At 39.1% G+C, this 18958-nt stretch overlaps 1 protein-coding gene across 2 annotated transcripts in view; it reads left to right on the top strand.

Moving 5' to 3' along the window:
• Positions 1-16279, top strand: part of EML4 (EMAP like 4) — a 164403-nt gene extending 148124 nt beyond the window's left edge. For both annotated transcript variants that reach the window (XM_030800374.1, XM_030800373.1), the window contains 6 exons: positions 105-193; positions 1582-1679; positions 9301-9388; positions 9940-10038; positions 12639-12769; positions 13484-16279. In XM_030800374.1, the coding sequence (XP_030656234.1) occupies positions 105-193; positions 1582-1679; positions 9301-9388; positions 9940-10038; positions 12639-12769; positions 13484-13957 (979 nt within the window). In that variant the 3' untranslated portion in view covers positions 13958-16279. The remainder of the gene's footprint in view (positions 1-104; positions 194-1581; positions 1680-9300; positions 9389-9939; positions 10039-12638; positions 12770-13483) is intronic.
• The last annotated feature ends 2679 nt before the right edge of the window (positions 16280-18958 follow it).

Here is an 18958-nt window from a genome sequence, read left to right as displayed (position 1 = left end):
GCCTTATGACAAAGCAAGACTCCGTCTCAAAAAGAAAAAGAACAACTTTTTTTTTCTATAAATGCTAATATCTGAAGAAAATTTTGATTTTTACTTCTTAACAGGTGGTTTGTTCTGGATGCAGAAACCAGAGATCTAGTTTCTATCCACACAGACGGGAATGAACAGCTCTCTGTGATGCGCTACTCAATAGGTAGGCAAATTTACTCCCACCTCCCAAGCCTGGCATTCACAGCACTTCACTGCAATTGCATACTTTTACTTCTGATAAGGCTGGCTACTTTTTTCTCTCTTTAGAGTTGTTAAGTATTAAATCTGTTTCCCCCAACATCAAATTAAATTCTGCTGCCAGAAACTGCGAAAGATCTGCTAAAGTTTAAACAACATTCTGAATCATCAAATTTAAAATGGACAGCTGCATTTGCAATTGAAAGCAGAGTGAAGTGCAGTCAAATCCCCTTTTTCTGGAACTACGCATACTTAGAATTTTGAATAGGTATTAGGCTAAATGTCACATCTGGTTAGCAACCTTTTCTTTATTTATAAGAGAATGTAAAGAAATTACAGAGAAATTCAAAATACACAAATTTTATAGGCCCTTCAAGTCCTTTAGAATCTAGTGCATTGTTTCGGTTACATAGTAATGATTGGTTTGTTAATTAAATACTTAGCAATTCTCTATAAGAATTTGATATATTCCTTTAGCCTGCTTGAGAATAATTATTTGTACCTTATTCACAATATTAAGTTTCTATGATAATACTCTAGTTACCTTTTCTTGTTATTTATGTGGCTTTGATTCACAGCACTCTTCCCTGGAGTTAGTCTGACATTTTCTTTACTTGACAATATATGCCAATAGTTGTTGCATTAGCACGGGATCCAGAGAATCTTTTTGATTGCTTCTCAGTTGTTTCAAAGGACACACAGAGAGTAGTATTCTTTAAATTGAACAAGGAAGGAAAAGTATGTACTTTAAGCTATAAGCCTTTTGAGTCCTCTTGAAACACAAAAATTTTAACATTTCTCCGGGGTTTGTTTTGTTATGTTTTATTGTTTTTTAGTGTTGTAGTAGCAAATAACCACTGCAAATGTAGCTGTTGAACTCCAGAGATGACGTGGACTTTATTGACCATTTGTTACATGCTTAGCACTGTGGTGGGTACAGGGAAGGACACCACAAAAGAAAGGAACATGGTCTCTTCCCAAGAGCACCTGTTCTGTAATCGGACAGATCATATATGCTAGCTGAACTAAGCAGCTGTCCGGTCAGCCTACCACGTAAACACTGTACCCTTCCACCCAAGAAGGCAGGATAACCTCTCTGGAGCCGGTTTTTAACTAACTAGAAGATGAGGCCTAGAGTTCAAGGCCTGTAAGCATCTCCAAGAAGGGATTGTGTATTAGACTGGATGACCATTTATTTTTCAAATGTACTTAGTGGATAGGATTCATTCATTAATTGCCAAATAACAGTTAAATTGATGAGATTTAACAGCATTTGTAAAATATCCAGTAAAATAACAGTAAATAAATTTATCAGTGTATTTCTCTAGTCAACACTGACCTATTTCATTCTAGATGGTAACTTCCTGGCTGTAGGATCTCATGACAACTTTATTTACCTCTATGTAGTCTCTGAAAATGGAAGAAAATATAGCAGATATGGAAGGTGCACTGTAAGTAGTGAAGTAGAACAAGTTGTAAAATTATTGGGAAATTTTACTTCTGTTAAAAACAAATTTTTACATCGATGTATGCGTTGTTTCCTGTCGTTAGCTGCTTTAATCTCTGTCTTCAAAAACTGGAACTGGTAATACATGATAGCAGAACGTTAGAGTTCCCTGTATGCTCTAAAAAGACGTCTCCTTTTGATGGGGGTGTAATATTTGCCACTCTATGACTAGTTTTAAAACAGTTTCTTAAAGCTATTTCCATAGGTGACCTTTAGATTAACACTTTTTGAAAATTGAATGAGTCAGAAATAACATCTGATGTTTAATCTTAACTCCTATGCTTCTGCCCACCTCAACACCCTGCGACATCCTATATCACCCCTCTGCCACTGAAAATAAAAGAATGAATATGGATATTTGTCTGCATTTAAGAGAGTTAACAGAAAGGATGTTTCCTGTAATTTATTGCCCACTTCTGTCTTAATTGGGTTATAATTATAGGATGAAAATTGGATTAAATTTCTGTAAACATGACAAGTACTGAATGTACGGCAGGTATTCCCCTAGCAAACGAAATGGCTTAGGCACCAGGAATATGTACAATATGTGTTCCTTTGTCCTCAAGAAGTACAGTCCAGCTCAGGCCAGGAAGAGAAAGGTAGGCAGTGTAGCTTAGTGGTTAAGAGCACAGACTCTGAGCCAGGCTACCTGAATTTGAATTCTTTAACAGTCTTTATCACAAAACAATTCATTTTAGGGAAACAGATAAAAGAGTTAGTTTTTAGAAGCATATACATCTTGTAATAAGCAAAATAAACTTCAATATGAGTCTGAAATTTATTTTGCTTATTATATTTAAGCCAAAACTAGGCCATGTACTATTTGAGGAAGCAGACTTATTTGCCTTTTTGCATATTTTATACCATATATTAAAACCAGTCCATTTGTAAACTAGTCTACAAGCAACTTCAGAGTTTAGAATTTGTCCAAAATATTTTTGTTTGCCTTGACAATAATGAATCATTATCCATTAATTTATTTAAATCTATCTTTTAATTTATCAATTCAATGTTTGTCATTTGGAATAATACACAACATGATTAAATGAGATATTCCACCAAAAGAGTTTTCAGATCACTGAAGTTTACCCTACCAGACCCCCAATTTTTTTTGTTTTGTTTTGTTTTCTGTTTTTTAATCTTGTTTTCACTTTTTGAGACAGGGTCTTACTCTGTCACCCAGGCTAGAGTGCAGTGCCTCAAACTCCTGGGCTGAAGCAATTCTCCTGCCTCAGCCTCCTGAGTAGCTGGCACCATAGGTGTGTGCCACCTTGCCCAGCTCACTTTTTTTATTTTTCATAGAGATGAGGTCTCCCTATGTTGTCCAGGCTGGTATCAAACTCCTGGCCTCAAGCAGTCCTCCCACCTCAGCCTCCCAAACTGATGAGATTAGGCATGAGCCACTGCGCCTGTCCGGTTTTTAATCTCAACCTTTTTTTAAAAAAAGTCCATACCTTAATAAATGGTATATCAAATATGACTTAATCTTGTAGAATCAAGATTTTACGGGTAGCCCTGTAGCACTTAGCCCACTTTTCAGAGGAAGATTAATGACTTGTCATTGGTGTCATCTTGACATAATGGCAGATCAAGGACTTGAACACAATTCTCCTAACTCTTAGTAGAGCAGACTTTCCAATGTACAGTAATGCCTCAGGTTTTTCATTACGTGTCTTATTTTACTGTACAGCTGATCCAGAAGAGAGAGCAGTGTGTGACATTGAATAATCAGAATGACCTTGGAAGTATTGGGAAATGGCAAGTTTATCAAATGCATGAGACTTGTCCTAATCCAGTTAGGCAGTTCTTTGAAGCATTTGAAGAAAGTATTAATTTGAGATACCCATAGGAACTGTTAAAGTTTGCAGTACCGTTTGAGGTTGTAATGAAAGGTTCAACTATTCTGCGTTCCTAATTGTCTTCTGTTTTGTGCTTTGCTTCTAGCTGTCAGTTCTTGCTGCCTATTTCCACCAGCTGGTCTTATAGTCAGTCCCCTGCTTTTATCTATTGTCTGCTGTTATATAGGACAGGCAAAACTGGGTCAACACTGTCTCTGCTGCTTACTAGTTGGTGACTTTAGGCAAGTTAACTTCTCAGAGTTTTAATTTTATTATCTTAAAATTGGAGTTTATAATAGTTCCTACTTTATAGCATTGTTGTAAAGATGAGGTCTTTTTAAAATATAACAACTAGAACTACTCTCAAAGTTCCAAATACAAGTGCTGTTTTCTATTTCTAGTAATTTTCCTGTTAACTACTCAACATTTAGGTGACTGTTAATAGCTGCAGAAGCACAGTAGGCTTAGAGCTTTAGGAAATGTCACTAATAAACTATGATATCTCTAATTAAATGTCTACAAATTATAAATGTCTCTAATAAAAATAATAAAGTAAATCTTATAACTTACAATCTAACAAATTATAAGTTATATGCATTTGGAGTCTCTCTTCACAGTAGCTCTCTTTATGTGGAAATGTCAGTTGAAAAGATGGCTGGTACCCAAAGACGTGAAACAGCACTTCTTGGGAGAGGGCAGCTAGCTGATGCATGGGTACCTTAATGAATGATGACATCATTATAGTCCAGGGCCTTGCTCTCAACTTCATAAGCTAAGAAACAAGACAAGATCCATTTTAGAGATATGGACTTGCTGGGCACGGTGGCTCATGCTTGTAATCCCAGCACTTTGGGAGGCCAAGGCGGGCGGATCACGAGGTCAGGAGATTGAGACCACAGTGAAACCCCGTCTCTACTAAAAATACAAAAAAAAAAAAAAAGTTAGCCGGGCGTGGTGGCGGGCGCCTGTAGTCCCAGCTGCTCGGAGAGGCTGAGGCAGGAGAATGGCGTGAACCCGGGAGGCGGAGCTTGCAGTGAGCCAAGATTGCGCCACTGCGCTCCAGCCTGGGCGACAGAGCGAGACTCCGTCTCAAAAAATAAATAAATAAATAAATAGAGATATGGACTTACATCAACCAAGTTTTCTAAAGCTAGTTTACAAAGTAGTTTACAATAGGAACTAGAACTGGTAAGGACACTAAATCCTTGTTTCCCCTGGCCAACCAAGTTGTCTCTCTATAAGCAAGCAAGCCTCAGGAAAGCATCTTTTAATCAGAATGCTAATTTAGGCCAGGCATGGTGGTGCATGCCTGTAACCCAGCACGTCAGGAGCTGAAGAGGCAGATCGCTCGAGCCCAGGAGTTCACATCCAGCCTGGGCAATGACATAATGAGACTGTGTCTTTACACATATACGTAAGCTGGGTGTGGTGGCATGCGCTGTAGTCTCAACTACTCGGAATGCTGAGACAGGAGTATCGCTAGAGCTGTGGAGGTCAAGGTTGCAGTGAGCCATGATGATGCCACTACACTCTAGCCTGGGTGTGAGAGCCAGACCCTGACTCAAAAAAAAAAAAAAAAAAAAAGCTAGTTTATTCGTAAAATATATAAATGCCAAGGGGACAAGACATGAGCATCCTCCACCCAGTGCATTCCTTTCCTTTAGGGAAAGTACATGTGAAGCAACAGTAGAATCAGAAAGTGAGTAAATCCGGTGCTTACATCCACAGTAGAGCAGGGATCGCCACTGGACTTGATCTCGATTCAGGTCTCTCTACCCTAAACATAGGGCACATGTGTCTCTGTGACTCCTCTTTCATTGCTGACCACACTAGTGCCAACTCAGCAGAATAACATTCTTTGGATAGATTCATACCTATAATCAGCTTATACTCTAGGCTTGCCAAGCTTAGAGCCATTATGACTCTTCCTTGCCTCTTTCTGCTTTGATTTCTTTGATGTTAATTCTAAAGTTTAACATTCATAGGTTCCAAACTAGAGGACATCCACTGGAGTTTCCACAAACTCACAGAACTTGACTCTTCCAATCATTGAAACTTATTTCCATTTCCCACTGTTTCCAAATACCTTTTACAATCTTTCTGAAGTTGATGTGCTTAAAATTTTGATATTTCAAAAAACTTAAACTGTAAATTTGGAGATTTATCCTGTATTCCTTCTTCTGTGTGTTCTTTTAAAATATTAAGTCTGATCACAAAAGGACTATAAAATTTATACTTAGAATCATTTTTCCCATTTTAGAAGGAGAGCATTATCTAGTCGCTGCCTTCATTTGATTAATGAGAAAGTAAGGTAACTACCAAAAGCTCATTTATCACTTACCCTTTGTTTTGTATTCTAACCCCTGTGATCAAGCTAATCTTGATTAATCTAGTTACCTCACAGTATAAACATATGAGTAAACTAGTCTCCAAGGATGATAAAGACTGAGTTCAAAATTTGATGTGTCTCTTCAAACCTTAGAAACCTGGAAAACCTCAACATTATGCAAGAAGAGCCTAGCCAAGATCACTTTTGGCTTCATCTTTTTTCATATACCCTGTCACTTCTTTTTTCTCTCCCATTTCTAATGCTTGCATTTACTTTTAATGTTACACAGCCTCTGTCACTTCAAAAACAGTACAAAAACAGGTGCACTACAAGTAAACATTCTAATTCTTAATGAGTAAAAGATAAGCCTGACTTAAATGCTGTGCTTAGGCCAGGTGAGGTGACTCACACCTGTAATCCCAGCACTTTGGGAGGCCAAGGTGGGAGGATCACTGGAGTCCAGGAGTTTGACACCAGCCTGGGCAACTAACCAAGACCCTGTCTGTATTTAAAAAAAAAAAAAAAAAAAAAAAAAAAAAAGCTGTACTTAATTTGCTCCAGAATCATCTGACCTAGTTTTGAACCCTGGGTACACCAATTCTTTGTTAAGTAACTTCAGAAAAGTTACTTAACCTATCTATGCATCCTAACCATCTCACCTACTAAGTGGACATCCTCATTAAGGTTGCTATGAGATTTAGATGTGATGATGTATGCAAGGTACTTAGTAAATATTAGGTATTATTATTAGCATTATTTTCCATGACTAGATGAGCCTGGGTTGTACCTACGGGTATTTTTCAGCATTTAACAGTAATCTATTAAAATTCAAAAATAGTTTTACAATGATGAGCATTGTGTATTTTCCTTGAAAGATTTTAAGTGTCCTGATTGACCTAAAGTTTCTATTCAGTTTTCAGTGGAATATTAAGGTTATTTTATTATGTACCTGAGTGTCAACATAATGGCTTTCTGCTTGACTCAAATTCCTGTGTACCTTTTAACACTGTTACTCAAAGATCTTAGCCCAGGAGACATAGTATATTTAAGTTGCAGTGATATCCTAAAAAGCATTACAAAATCTGTTTGAGTAGGCAGGAAGTGCTGGTAAAAGTAAGTTTGCTTTTTGCCAGGATTTTGTTAATTGGAAATACACATCAAAAAGAGGGGGAAAAAAAAAGAGTAAACACTTTACCTAGAAATCGCCAAGAAAATAAATCCTGAAATTAATGCAGGATTTCAGTAAGGTAATAGAATTCAGTATCACTGTGACAGTTAAGAATTATGTGTAGTAGGCCAGGCGCGGTGGCTCACGCTTGTAATCCCAGCACTGTGGGAGGCCGAGGCGGGCGGATCACGAGGTCAGGAGATCGAGACCACGGTGAAACCCCGTCTCTACTAAAAATACAAAAAAAATTAGCTGGGCGTGGTGGCGGGCACCTGTAGTCCCAGCTACTCGGAGAGGCTGAGGCAGGAGAATGGCGTGAACCCAGGAGGCGGAGCTTGCAGTGAGCCGAGATTGCGCCACTGCACTCCAGCCTGGGCGACAGAGCGAGACTCCGTAAAAAAAAAAAAAAAAAAAAAGAATTATGTGTAGTACCAGGCTGGGCGCCGTGGCTCACACCTGTAATCCCAGCACTTTGGGAGGCCAAGGCGGGTGGATCACAAGGTCAAGAGATCTAGACCATCCTGGCTAACACGGTGAAACCCCATCACCACTAAAAATAGAAAAAATTAGACGGGCGTGGTGGCGGGTGCCTGTAGTCCCAGCTACTTGGGAGGCTGAGGTGGGAGGATCACTTGAACCCAGGAGGCGGAGGTTGCAGTGAGCCAAGATTATGCGACTGCACTCCAGCCTGGGTGAATGAGTGAGACTCTGTCTCAATTTAAAAAAAAAAAAAAAAAAAAAAAAAAAATCTTAGAGAAAGAAAAGAATAGGTGAAAAAAAATAAAATAAGGCCAGGTACAGTGGCTCACACCTGTAATCCCAGCACTTTGGGAGGCTGAGGTGGGCAGATCACTTGAGGCCAGGAGTTCGAGACCAGCCTGGCCAACACAGTGAAACCCCGTCTATACTAAAAATAGAAAAAATTAGCTGGGATGGTGGTGCACACCTGTATTCCCAGCTACTCAGGAGGCTGAGGCATGAGAATCGTTTAAACCTGAGAGGTGGAGATTGCAGTGAGCTGAGATTGCACCACTGGACTGCAGACTGGGCAACAGAGACTCTGTCTCAAAATAAAAAGAATAAAATCATGTGACCAGAAAGCTAGTAATTGACCGGATACAGTGGCTCATGCCAGTAGTCCCAGCACTTTGGGAGGCTGAGGCTGGAGGATCACTTGAGCCTGGGAGTTCGAGACCAGCCTCGGCGATGTGGTGAAACCTTATCTCTGCAGAAAATACAAAAATTAGCTGGGAGTGATGGCATGTGCCTATAGTCCCAGCTATCCAGGAGGCTGAGAAGTGGAAGGATCACCTGAGCCCAGGGAGGTCAAGGCTGCAGTGAGCCATGATAGCACCATTATACTCCAGCCTTGGCAACAGAGTGAGACCCTGTCTCAAAAAAAAAATGTTAGTAATTGAAAAAGCACAGTAGAAATTAAATGTGTTTCACCACAGACTGTAGGAGGTAAAAGTGAATTCAAGTCTCTGTCAGCTTTGGTGAACCATAAGATCTGTGTAATATATCTGAAATAGTTTATTGGAAATACTCAAGTGCTTATACGTGAAGCCAACAAAAATTAGTGTTTCGTAGTTTTTTTGTTTTAATTCCCACAGTGTTAAAACCTAAGCAGAAAAAGATCATTGTTTCCTGCTTAAGGAATCAGATGATTATATTGAGTCCTACTGTTCTGATGGAGTACAGCATTGGGTGAATTTTCCCCAAAACATTCTTTGGAGATACTTTCTAGGATACCTCCATAGACCATATATGGGTGCCGTATTCCTCAGCTTCTGAGTTGTACCATGGATAGTTCAGAAGTAGCCCAGGAAAGCTGTATTCCTTATGCACAACTTATAACCAACACTTCATTCTCAAAAATGGAGTCACTCTCATGGGGACACACCAGTGACGTGAAATAAGGCCAGAGGGTGTGATATGTGTTGCAATGTCCTGTAAGATACAAGTTTAAGAAAGACTGTCTTTCTTGGAGGTGTCTAATACAGGTAGTAGGTACTAGTTTCTGGTATCTAGATTGGCCAGAAAGTTTCTCCTAAGTTTCAAGTGCTGAGGATCTGCTGTGAGCCTGCTCAGTTCTAGAGGGTGTGACACTGCTTTCTCTCCTTTAGAAATTCCAACAAATGTGTATTCAGAAACAGTATTGGCTAGCTGTTAAATTGTTTATCATTCAAAACTCTAAATGCTTTCTAACAATTTACCTGTTATTTTCTAGGGACATTCCAGCTACATCACACACCTTGACTGGTCCCCAGACAACAAGTATATAATGTCTAACTCGGGAGACTATGAAATACTGTACTGTAAGTATGAATGATCATTATTTATACATATATATACACTAAGATGTGTCTATCGGGGCGCTAATGAACAGGCTGCATGGAATCTGAATTGTGCAGAGAATGCTTGCCAGCCTCTTTAACCTGACAAAGCGTATGTTACGCTGAGCTAAGGTAATGAGAATCTCAAATGTGATTCATTTCTCCAAGAGTAATGAATTAATGTTAATAGTGTAGAATGGAAGGCACATGTAGTAATAAGAAATTACTCTGTCAAATTGATGCTGCTCTGAATGGTTTTTCATTTAATTACTTCTCCTGAAGGCAGGGAGGAATATAATAGATGGGCATTTATGCTTTTAGAGGAAAAAAAAAAAACTTCCATGGGAAACAGTTTGTAGTTTTATAAACCCTGTTAAAGTGAACACTTTCTTTTCCTTTTTAAATGTGTCTTAATGTTTTTCAGTGTATGGATTATAAATACAAGTAAACGTGGCTAGTTTGAATCAAGATGCACTTTCAAATACATTTGTACACAAGCACTATGATTATACTTCCTGTTTCTAAATTTAAAGGGGACATTCCAAATGGCTGCAAACTAATCAGGAATCGATCGGATTGTAAGGACATTGATTGGACGACATATACCTGTGTGCTAGGATTTCAAGTATTTGGTAAGGACATGACACCTGATGTAAAGAAGTGGTTTGTGGATTTTTTATATATAATATTTACTTGCTTAAATTTATAAATGAAAAATAGTCTGTGTATTCTTGAGCTTTATCACTATTAATGTCAGCCTCAGAGAAATTAAATGTATTAGGATTGAACCAACATGGGATTTGTATTTTGCAGAATCCAGCACTTTTGGTCCTCAATATGAAAGACAAGGAATTTACATAGTAATACAGATTACCTTCCCGTTTTTCTTTAAGTGAAAATTGAAGTTATTAAATTTGGAAAGGCATTTTTAAATAGCTTGAGATACATGCCATACAATTCACCTATTTAAAGTGTAAAATTCAGGCTGGGCGTGGTGGCTCACACCTGTAATCCCAGCACTTCGGGAGGCCAAGGCGGGCAAATCACCTGAGTTCAGGAGTTCGAGACCAGCCTGGCCAACATGGTGAAACCCTGTCTCTGCTAAAAATACAAAAATTAGCTGGGCGTGGTGGCGTGCACCTGTAATCCCAGCTACATGGGAGGCTGAGGCAGGAGAATTGCTTGAACCTGGGAGGCAGAGGCTGCAGTGAGCTGAGATTGTGTCACTGCACTCCAGCCTGGGTGACAGAGTAAGACTCCATCTCATAAATAAATAAAGTGTAAAATTCAGTGGTTTTTGTATAGTTGTGTGACCATCAAGGTCTAATTTTAGAACATTTTCATTACCCCACAAAGAAACCCTGTACCCAATAACAGTTACCCCATCTCTCTTATCCTCTACCCCACCCCCCAGCAACCACTAATCTGTTTTATTGATTTGCTTATTCTGTATAGTTTACATAAGGGGAATCATACAATATGTGATCCACTGAGACTAGCTTCTGTGATTTAGCGTAACGTTTTCAAGGTTTATCCACATTGTAGCATACATCAGTACTTTACTCTTTTTATGGCTGAGTAATATCCCATTGTATGGATAGACGACATTTTGTTAATTCATTCATCAGTTGATGGACACTTGGGCTGAACAGTCATGTGCAGGTTTTTGTGTAGACATGTTTTCATTTCTCTTGGGTATTTACCTAGGAATAGAATTGCTGAGTCAAATGGTAACTGTATGTTTACTCTTTTGAGCAACTGCCAGACTGTTTTCCACAATGACTACATTTACATTTTCACCAGCAGTGTACGAGGGTTCCAGTTTCTCCATGTGCTTGTCAGTGTATTTTATTATTATTTTGCATGTGGATGTCTAGTTGCCTTACACCACTTGTTGAAATACAAAGGCATTTTTAGGAGAATTATATAAAGATAACTATGTGGGGCTTCTTCCTAATCTGACGTTTTGTAACTTTCTGGAAATCTGACCTCTATGACTGTTTTCTAAGCCTTCCTCAGTATTTAGGTATCCTTCTGAAAGAGTTAGAAGATAGATGGAAAAGTTAAAATAATAAAGTGATATTTGCAAAGAATTAAAAAGAAGTGTTATGCTCAGGTAATTAAAATACTGGATATGGATGTGGCACCAATACCTAAAGCAATACACAAAAATTAATATTTTCTCTTTAACAATATATCTCTGCCTTCTGAAAATTGGGTTATCCAGCCTGATCATAGATCTGAACATTTCTTTATGCTACGTGCATTAGAAAAATAATCCATTTTAGGTGATTGTTCTAAACACAAGTGCTATCAAGACAGAGAAGCCTAATAGGTCAGGAAGAAATTAAAAACAAAATAATTCTGTCCCTAAACAGTTCCATTATTCTAGGTGAAAATGAAGCAGTGACCCATAGCTGGTAGCTTCTGTGGTTCTTTTAATGAAGACGTTATTTATTAAATTATTAAGAGAGACCAATTTTAAAGTATTTTGACTTGTTTTTAGCAAACTTACCAAAAACGTGTTTGTTCTCTAGAGTAGCATTCAACCACAAGTGGCCAACATCTCAACCCTTAAATCTTCCATAGTTTCAATCTAGCCTAATAGAGGTTTGTGAAAATTATGTTCGATATGATCATTAGTGCTGCATAATGATTCAGAATAATTAAATTTGGCATGTCTTATCTTGGGACATAATCTTTCCAGGAAAATTCTGTGGGATAGCCTGCTAAACTAGTGGATGGCCTGTTCTTTCTATAAGAAATAATCGCTCTGAGGTTTTCTTGGAGGTGCCTGCTTGAAAGAAAACCTAGACTCCACTTTGAAGATTTGGTGTTATGGCTTTGTTTTTGAACCTTGTCTATACAAGTAACTGATTCCCTCCATCCAGAAACTTTAAAAATTAGGAAGAGCTTATTGCTGAGGTGTAAATCAAGCTGAAAGTAAAATAAATTATTAGCACCACCTGCTGGTTACTATTGAGTACCATTGAGTCTTTAAGTTTTCCGTTTTGGGGCTATTTTGGTTTTTTATTAGTTAGATTTTGGACAGGACTTCATTTGAATGAAGAACAGTGTGAGCCACTGAGAAATCTGTAAAGGAAATGTTAACAGCTAAGAGTTTGAACATAGATAAAAGCTAAACAGATTCTAAAATAAAATAAACATATGTAGCATCACAGTTATATTTCTTCAGCTAATTTTTCTGCATCCCTGTGTTTCCATATCAAAGGTGTCTGGCCAGAAGGATCTGATGGGACAGATATCAATGCACTGGTGCGATCCCACAATAGAAAGGTGATAGCTGTTGCCGATGACTTTTGTAAAGTCCATCTGTTTCAGTATCCCTGCTCCAAAGCAAAGGTAAAATCACTTTAATAGAAACTAATGTTATAAGGCCTTCTGTCCAGGGATGATTTTGCATCCATGGCAAGAAAATACAGGTTACTGATTCCTCTCTGTGATCCTGCAGTGCACAGAGGGAGATAAGGGCCATTGGTGAGCATCCAGCCAGGCAGTGCTTTTCTTCTCCCGCTTCCTAAGGCTCAGGAGAAGTGAGCTGTAGAAATGATGACTGATGATGTTAATCCTGTTTCTTTATTGTCCGGCTGCTTTTTATTTTGATTTGTTGGCAATTTAAAATCTCTCCTAAATATTTTAAAATATTTTATTTGTTGGATACATATTCAACGTTATAAAACTAATGGAACTGTTTCCGGAATCTCCTGTGATCCTGCCAACATAGTAAGTGTTCCCCTAACCATTTCAGAAGAATAATTACTAAGCTCTGGCAAGTATACGACCAACATCTAGAAGAGACAGACTTTTAGCTATTTTTTTAAACATATAGTGTGAAAATACAGAGATGTCCAATTCTTCTGTTTTGTTTTTCCTATGTAAAGTGATAATAAAAGGAAATAACAGCTAGTCTTATTCCTGAGATTTGATGACTTCTGGCTTTAAATTGGATTGCCCATTTCACAAGCTGAGTTTACCCCCCTTATGTATCACCATTTCTGAAACAGGCATGTCAAGAATGAGTTTAATTTTCCTGTCTGTCTGATTTATTTCATATAGGCTCCCAGTCACAAGTACAGTGCCCACAGCAGCCATGTCACCAATGTCAGTTTTACTCACAATGACAGTCACCTGATATCAACTGGTGGAAAAGACATGAGCATCATTCAGTGGAAACTTGTGGAAAAGTTATCTTTGCCTCAGAATGAGACTGTAGCGGATACTACTCTAACCAAAGCCCCCGTCTCTTCCACTGAAAGTGTCGTCCAATCTAATACTCCTACACCGCCTCCTTCTCAGCCCTTAAATGAGACAGCTGAAGAGGAAAGTAGAATAAGCAGTTCTCCCACACTTCTGGAGAACAGCCTGGAACAAACTGTGGAGCCAAGTGAAGACCACAGCGAGGAGGAGAGTGAAGGGGGCAGCGGAGACCTTGGTGAGCCTCTTTATGAAGAGCCATCCAACGAGATAAGCAAGGAGCAGGGCAAAGCCACCCTTCTGGAGGACCAGCAAGACCCTTCGCCCTCGTCCTAACACCCTGGCTTCAGTGCGACTCTTTTCCTTCAGCTGCATGTGATTTTGTGATAAAGTTCAGGTAACAGGATGGGCAGTGATGGAGAATCACTGTTGGTTGAGATTGTGGTTTCCATGTGATTTGTTTTCTTCAATAGTCTTATTTTCAGTCTCTCAAATGCAGACAACTTAAAGTTTTAGTTTGGTGTTTATTGAAAATTAACCAAACTTAATACTAGGAGAAGACTGAAACATTAATGATGTCTCACAAATTACTGTGTACGTAAGTGGTGTGATGTAAATACTGGAAACAAAAACAGCAGTTGCATTGATTTTGAAAACAAACCCCCTTGTTATCTGAACGTGTTTTCTTCAGGAACAACCAGAGGTATCACAAACACTGTTACTCATCTACTGGCTCAGACTGTACTACTTTTTTTTTTTTTTTTTCCTGAAAAACGAGAAAAAAATGTACTCTTAGTGAGATACTCTCTCACCCCAAATGTGTAATGGAAATTTTTTAATTAAGAAAAACTTCAGTTTTGCCAAGTGCAATGGTGTTGCCTTCTTAAAAAAATGCCGTTTTCTTACACTACCAGTGGATGTCCAGACATGCTCTTAGTCTACTAGAGAGGTGCTGCCTTTTCTAAGTCATAATGAGGAACAGTCCCTTAATTTCTTGTGTGCAACTCTGTTTTATCCTAGATCTAAGAGAGCATTGGTTTGTTAAAGAGCTTTCAATGTATATTAAAACCTTCAATACTCAGAAATGATGGATTCCTCCAAGGAGTCCTTTACTAGCCTAAACATTCTCAAATGTTTGAGATTCAAGTGAATGGAAGGAAAACCACATGCCTTTAAAACTAAACTGTAATAATTACCTGGCTAATTTCAGCTAAGCCTTCATCATAATTTGTTCCCTCAATAATAGAAATATAAATACAGTAAGTTTAGATTATGGAATTGGTGCTTGAAATTTATTGGTTTTGTTATAATTTTATACAAATTATATGAGGGATAAGATATTCATCAAATTGCAAATTCTTTTTTTACAGAAGTGTGGGTAACAGTCACAGCAGTTTTTTTTACCAACAGCATACTTAACAGACTTGCTGTGTAGCAGTTTTTTTCTGGTGGAGTTGCTATAAGTCTTGTAAGTCTAATGTGGCTATCCTCCTATTTTGGGCAATGCATGTATTATGCATTGGAAAGGTATTTTTTTTAAGTTCTGTTGGCTAGCTATGGTTTTCAGTACATGTTTCCTACTTTAATTACTGACAAATATGTATTTCCTATATATTTGTTTATACTTTGATTATAAAAAAGTATTGTGTTTTGATTTTTTAACTTGCTGCATTGTTTTGATACTTTTTATTTTTTTGGTCAAATCATGTTTAGAAACTTTGGATGAATTAAGAAGTCTTAAGTATGCAGGCGTTTACGTGATTGTGCCATTCCAAAGTGCATCAGAACTGTCATTCCCTTCTAATATCTTCTCAGGAGTAATATAAATCAGGTATTTCATCATCATTTGGTAATATGAAAACTCCAGTGAACTCCCAAGGACATTTACAACATTTATATTCGCACGCTGTATGGAAGGGTGTGGGTGTGTGTGAAGGGGCGAGTGGAGACACTGTGTGTATCTCTAGATAAGAAGATATGCACCACGTTGAAAATACTCAGTGTAGATCTCTATGTGTATAGGTATCTGTGTATCTTTCCTTTTGTTTACAACTGTTAAAAAACCTCAAAATGGTTCTCTTCAAAAGAAGAGAGATTCCAAGCAACCCATCTTTTTTCAGTATGTTCTGTACATAGTTATCGGAGTGTGCCAGTATCAGGCATATATATCTGCCTGTTAGCAGTGATGATTACATCATCAGATCAGCATGTGCTATACTCCCTGCAAGAAATATACTGACATGAACAGGCAGTTCTTGGAGAAAAAAGAGCATTTCTTTAAGTACCTGGGGAATACAGCTCTCGGTGATCAGCAGGGAGTTTGAGGACATCAGTCACCTTTGGGGTTGCCATGTACAATGAGATTTATAATCATGATACTCTTCGGTGGTAGTTTCAAAAGACACTACTAATATGCAGGAAGCGTTCCAGCTATTTAATGCTGGCAACTACTGTTTAATGGTCAGTTAAATCTGTGATAATGGTTAGAAGTGGGTGGGGTTATGAAATTGTAGATGTTTTTAGAAAAACTTGTGAATGAAAATGAATCCAAGTGTTTCATGTGAAGATGTTGAGCCATTGCTATCATGCATTCCTGTCTCATGGCAGAAAATTTTGAAGATTAAAAAATAAAATAATCAAAATGTTTCCTCTTTCTAAGTGCATCTTAACTCTTCATTTATACTGCGAGTTTCCATGACTATCCAGTTATCAGAAGGCATGACAATTCAGAAGACAACACTTATCAATCAGTGGGCTACTGCTGCTGCTGTGGATAAAATCATTCTGGTAGTAACAAACTCCCATCATCTCATAATGTTAGAGGAAATTACTTCTGATTTATGCTCCCACTGAATATGGGGATAGCTTTGTTTACATTTATTTCATGTTAACACTTTCTCTAATGTTTAATATTGGATAATCCTGATAATCTTGGTTACCCATCTGACTAGGCTGCCTCGCAGTGTTAGCCTTTGTGAAGTACTTGAACTCAGTAGGCCATGGCATTCTCTGCTTTCTCCCATCTCTCCCATGTTGCTTAGTAACGCAGATCTTCTGTATAACACAATCACAAATTGGCTACTACAAATTTTTCTTTATGAAGAATAGGTTGATTGATTGGTAGTATTCCAAACATTCCCCAGTTTTACAGTTAATAGAAATGATGGGGTTTTCATCATTGCCTTACTCATCCCTGGTGACTAAATATTCGCAGCCACTTACTTACATATACTAATCCATGAGAGGCTATCCTGGGGTAGGAGTTCCATTTTCACTGATTCTGAGACAGAATGGTTAGTGGGCACCAAAACAAACCCACTGAACAATGTAATAATTTTTCTTTCTTTAAAAGTAAGAAAATCCAAAACTACTTCTGTGGAGAAATGATGAATTAGATTTGGGCATACTGAGGTGTTCGTTGTATTAGTGTAACTTCTAGAAGGAACTAGTTTTCCAGCTTACAGCTGGAAATAACGGTCAACTACATGTTTTTAGGACCACAAAGGCTGAAGAGCGGATGGGCAGGATATGGACCAAGAAGAGCTGCCCCTGGAGGAGTACCTACTGTGGGCCCAACATCCCCCCAATACCCAGGTGCTCAGGGATACAGGGAGGTGACTGTAGATAAGGAAATGAGTTTGGGAGATTTAGTAACCAGCCCATGTTCGTTTAGATCATGGCCATGCTGAGACTTTTATGTTCTAGAACTTCAAAATTTGTACTTCCTCCACTACACTAGGAGAAAGACATTCATTAGACATAGAAGGAAAGGACCAGGGTAGATTCACAGACTTTGGAAAGGAGGTAAGGGAAACAGAAGAGAGTCTGTGTCAATCTTGGTCCTCAGTCCGGGAGGAGGTGAGTCCACGACACAGCAATGCTGCACATCTGTATCACCATCACTGAAGCCCACCCTGCTGGAAAAGTCCCTTTGTCCAAGATGCCCACGACTGGAGTCTCCAGCAGCCACAGAAACAGAATGGTCTGTAGGTATGTTTCCCAAAAATAAACAGGTGCATCTCCTTGTGAAGGGGCAGCTCCTGCTCTCCTCACAGGGACTCATGTAATGTTAGTCATTTTGTGCTGATTGGTTCACCTTTTCCAAAAGAAACTTAAATTTCTGCTCTACCTTCCCTTCATTAATAGATCCTGATAATAGCTTTAAAAGCTTTGATGTAAAGAAGACATTTCCGGCTGTGCGCGGTAGCTGACACCTGTAATCCCAGCACTTTGGGAGGCTGAGGCAGGTGGATCACTGGAGCCCAGGAGTTCAAGACCAGCCTGGGCAACATGGTGAAACCCCGTCTCTACCAAAAATACAGAAAAAAAAAAAAAAAAATCCAGGTGTGGTGGCACGCACCTGTAGTCGCAGCTACTAGGGAGGCTGAGGTGGGAGAATTGCTTGAACCCAGGAGGTGAGGCCAAACAATTGTTTCCCACATCCTCTCCCCTGTATATCACAAAGCATCAGCCCTGTATATCACAAAGCATCAGTATTTAAACATCCACCATGAGCCTTGTTGGATTCTGATTCAAACAAATGGTAGAAAACATTGAGACAACTGGGGAATTGTGAACACTGGATATTTCATAAACAATTATTTTAAAAGTGTGACAATAGGCCAGGTGCCATGGCTCATGCCTGTAATCCCAGCACTTTGGGAGGCTGAGGCAGTGCATTATCTCCATTTCACAGATGAAGAAACTTGAGGTACAGAGAAGCCGACTGGCTGAGCTATGAGTTGAAGCCAGGTACTCCCGCCTCTGGAGTCCGTGCAGCCAGCTGCCATGCTCGCTTGCTGTAGGTTATATGCACTGTAAAATAACAATGGTTGTTAATAAGAATGAAATCGGTTAAACTTCCAGTAGAAGAATTTAAGACTGGCAGAAGAGAAGGTGATGATGAGGCTTTGGACTCTGAATTGTGTCAGAGGTGAAGGGGGGCTTATGCACAAATCCCTTCCCTGCTATCCCTACAACCACAGCATGGGGCAGAGGAACCGCCAGGCTGGTTCACTGTGGCACCTGCTGCCAGCAAATGCCTGCTCTTCCTGCCTTCTCTGACCATGGGCACAGAAGTCCTCAGTCCCTAATGTTCAATTTAAACCTATTGGTGTGAAGACACCACTCCTTTATTACCAGGCTTTGGGCAATTTCCATTTCACTGAGCTCAGTGTGGCAGCTTCTCTCCGTCATTGGCCACGTGCTTTTTCCACTTCGTCCTCATTCCCCATCCCTCACTTCCTGTGGCAAGTGTTGGGAGGTTGGGCCAACTCCATGCTCAGCCATAGAACTTTGAGCTTCCGTCTCTTCTCCCTTTTAGCAACGTAATCCTGT

The sequence above is a fragment of the Nomascus leucogenys genome, chromosome 19 (assembly GCF_006542625.1).
Source record: "Nomascus leucogenys isolate Asia chromosome 19, Asia_NLE_v1, whole genome shotgun sequence".
NCBI lineage: Eukaryota > Metazoa > Chordata > Mammalia > Primates > Hylobatidae > Nomascus > Nomascus leucogenys.
Note: the sequence above shows the minus strand (reverse complement) of the source record. Positions and strands in the feature narration are given on the sequence as shown.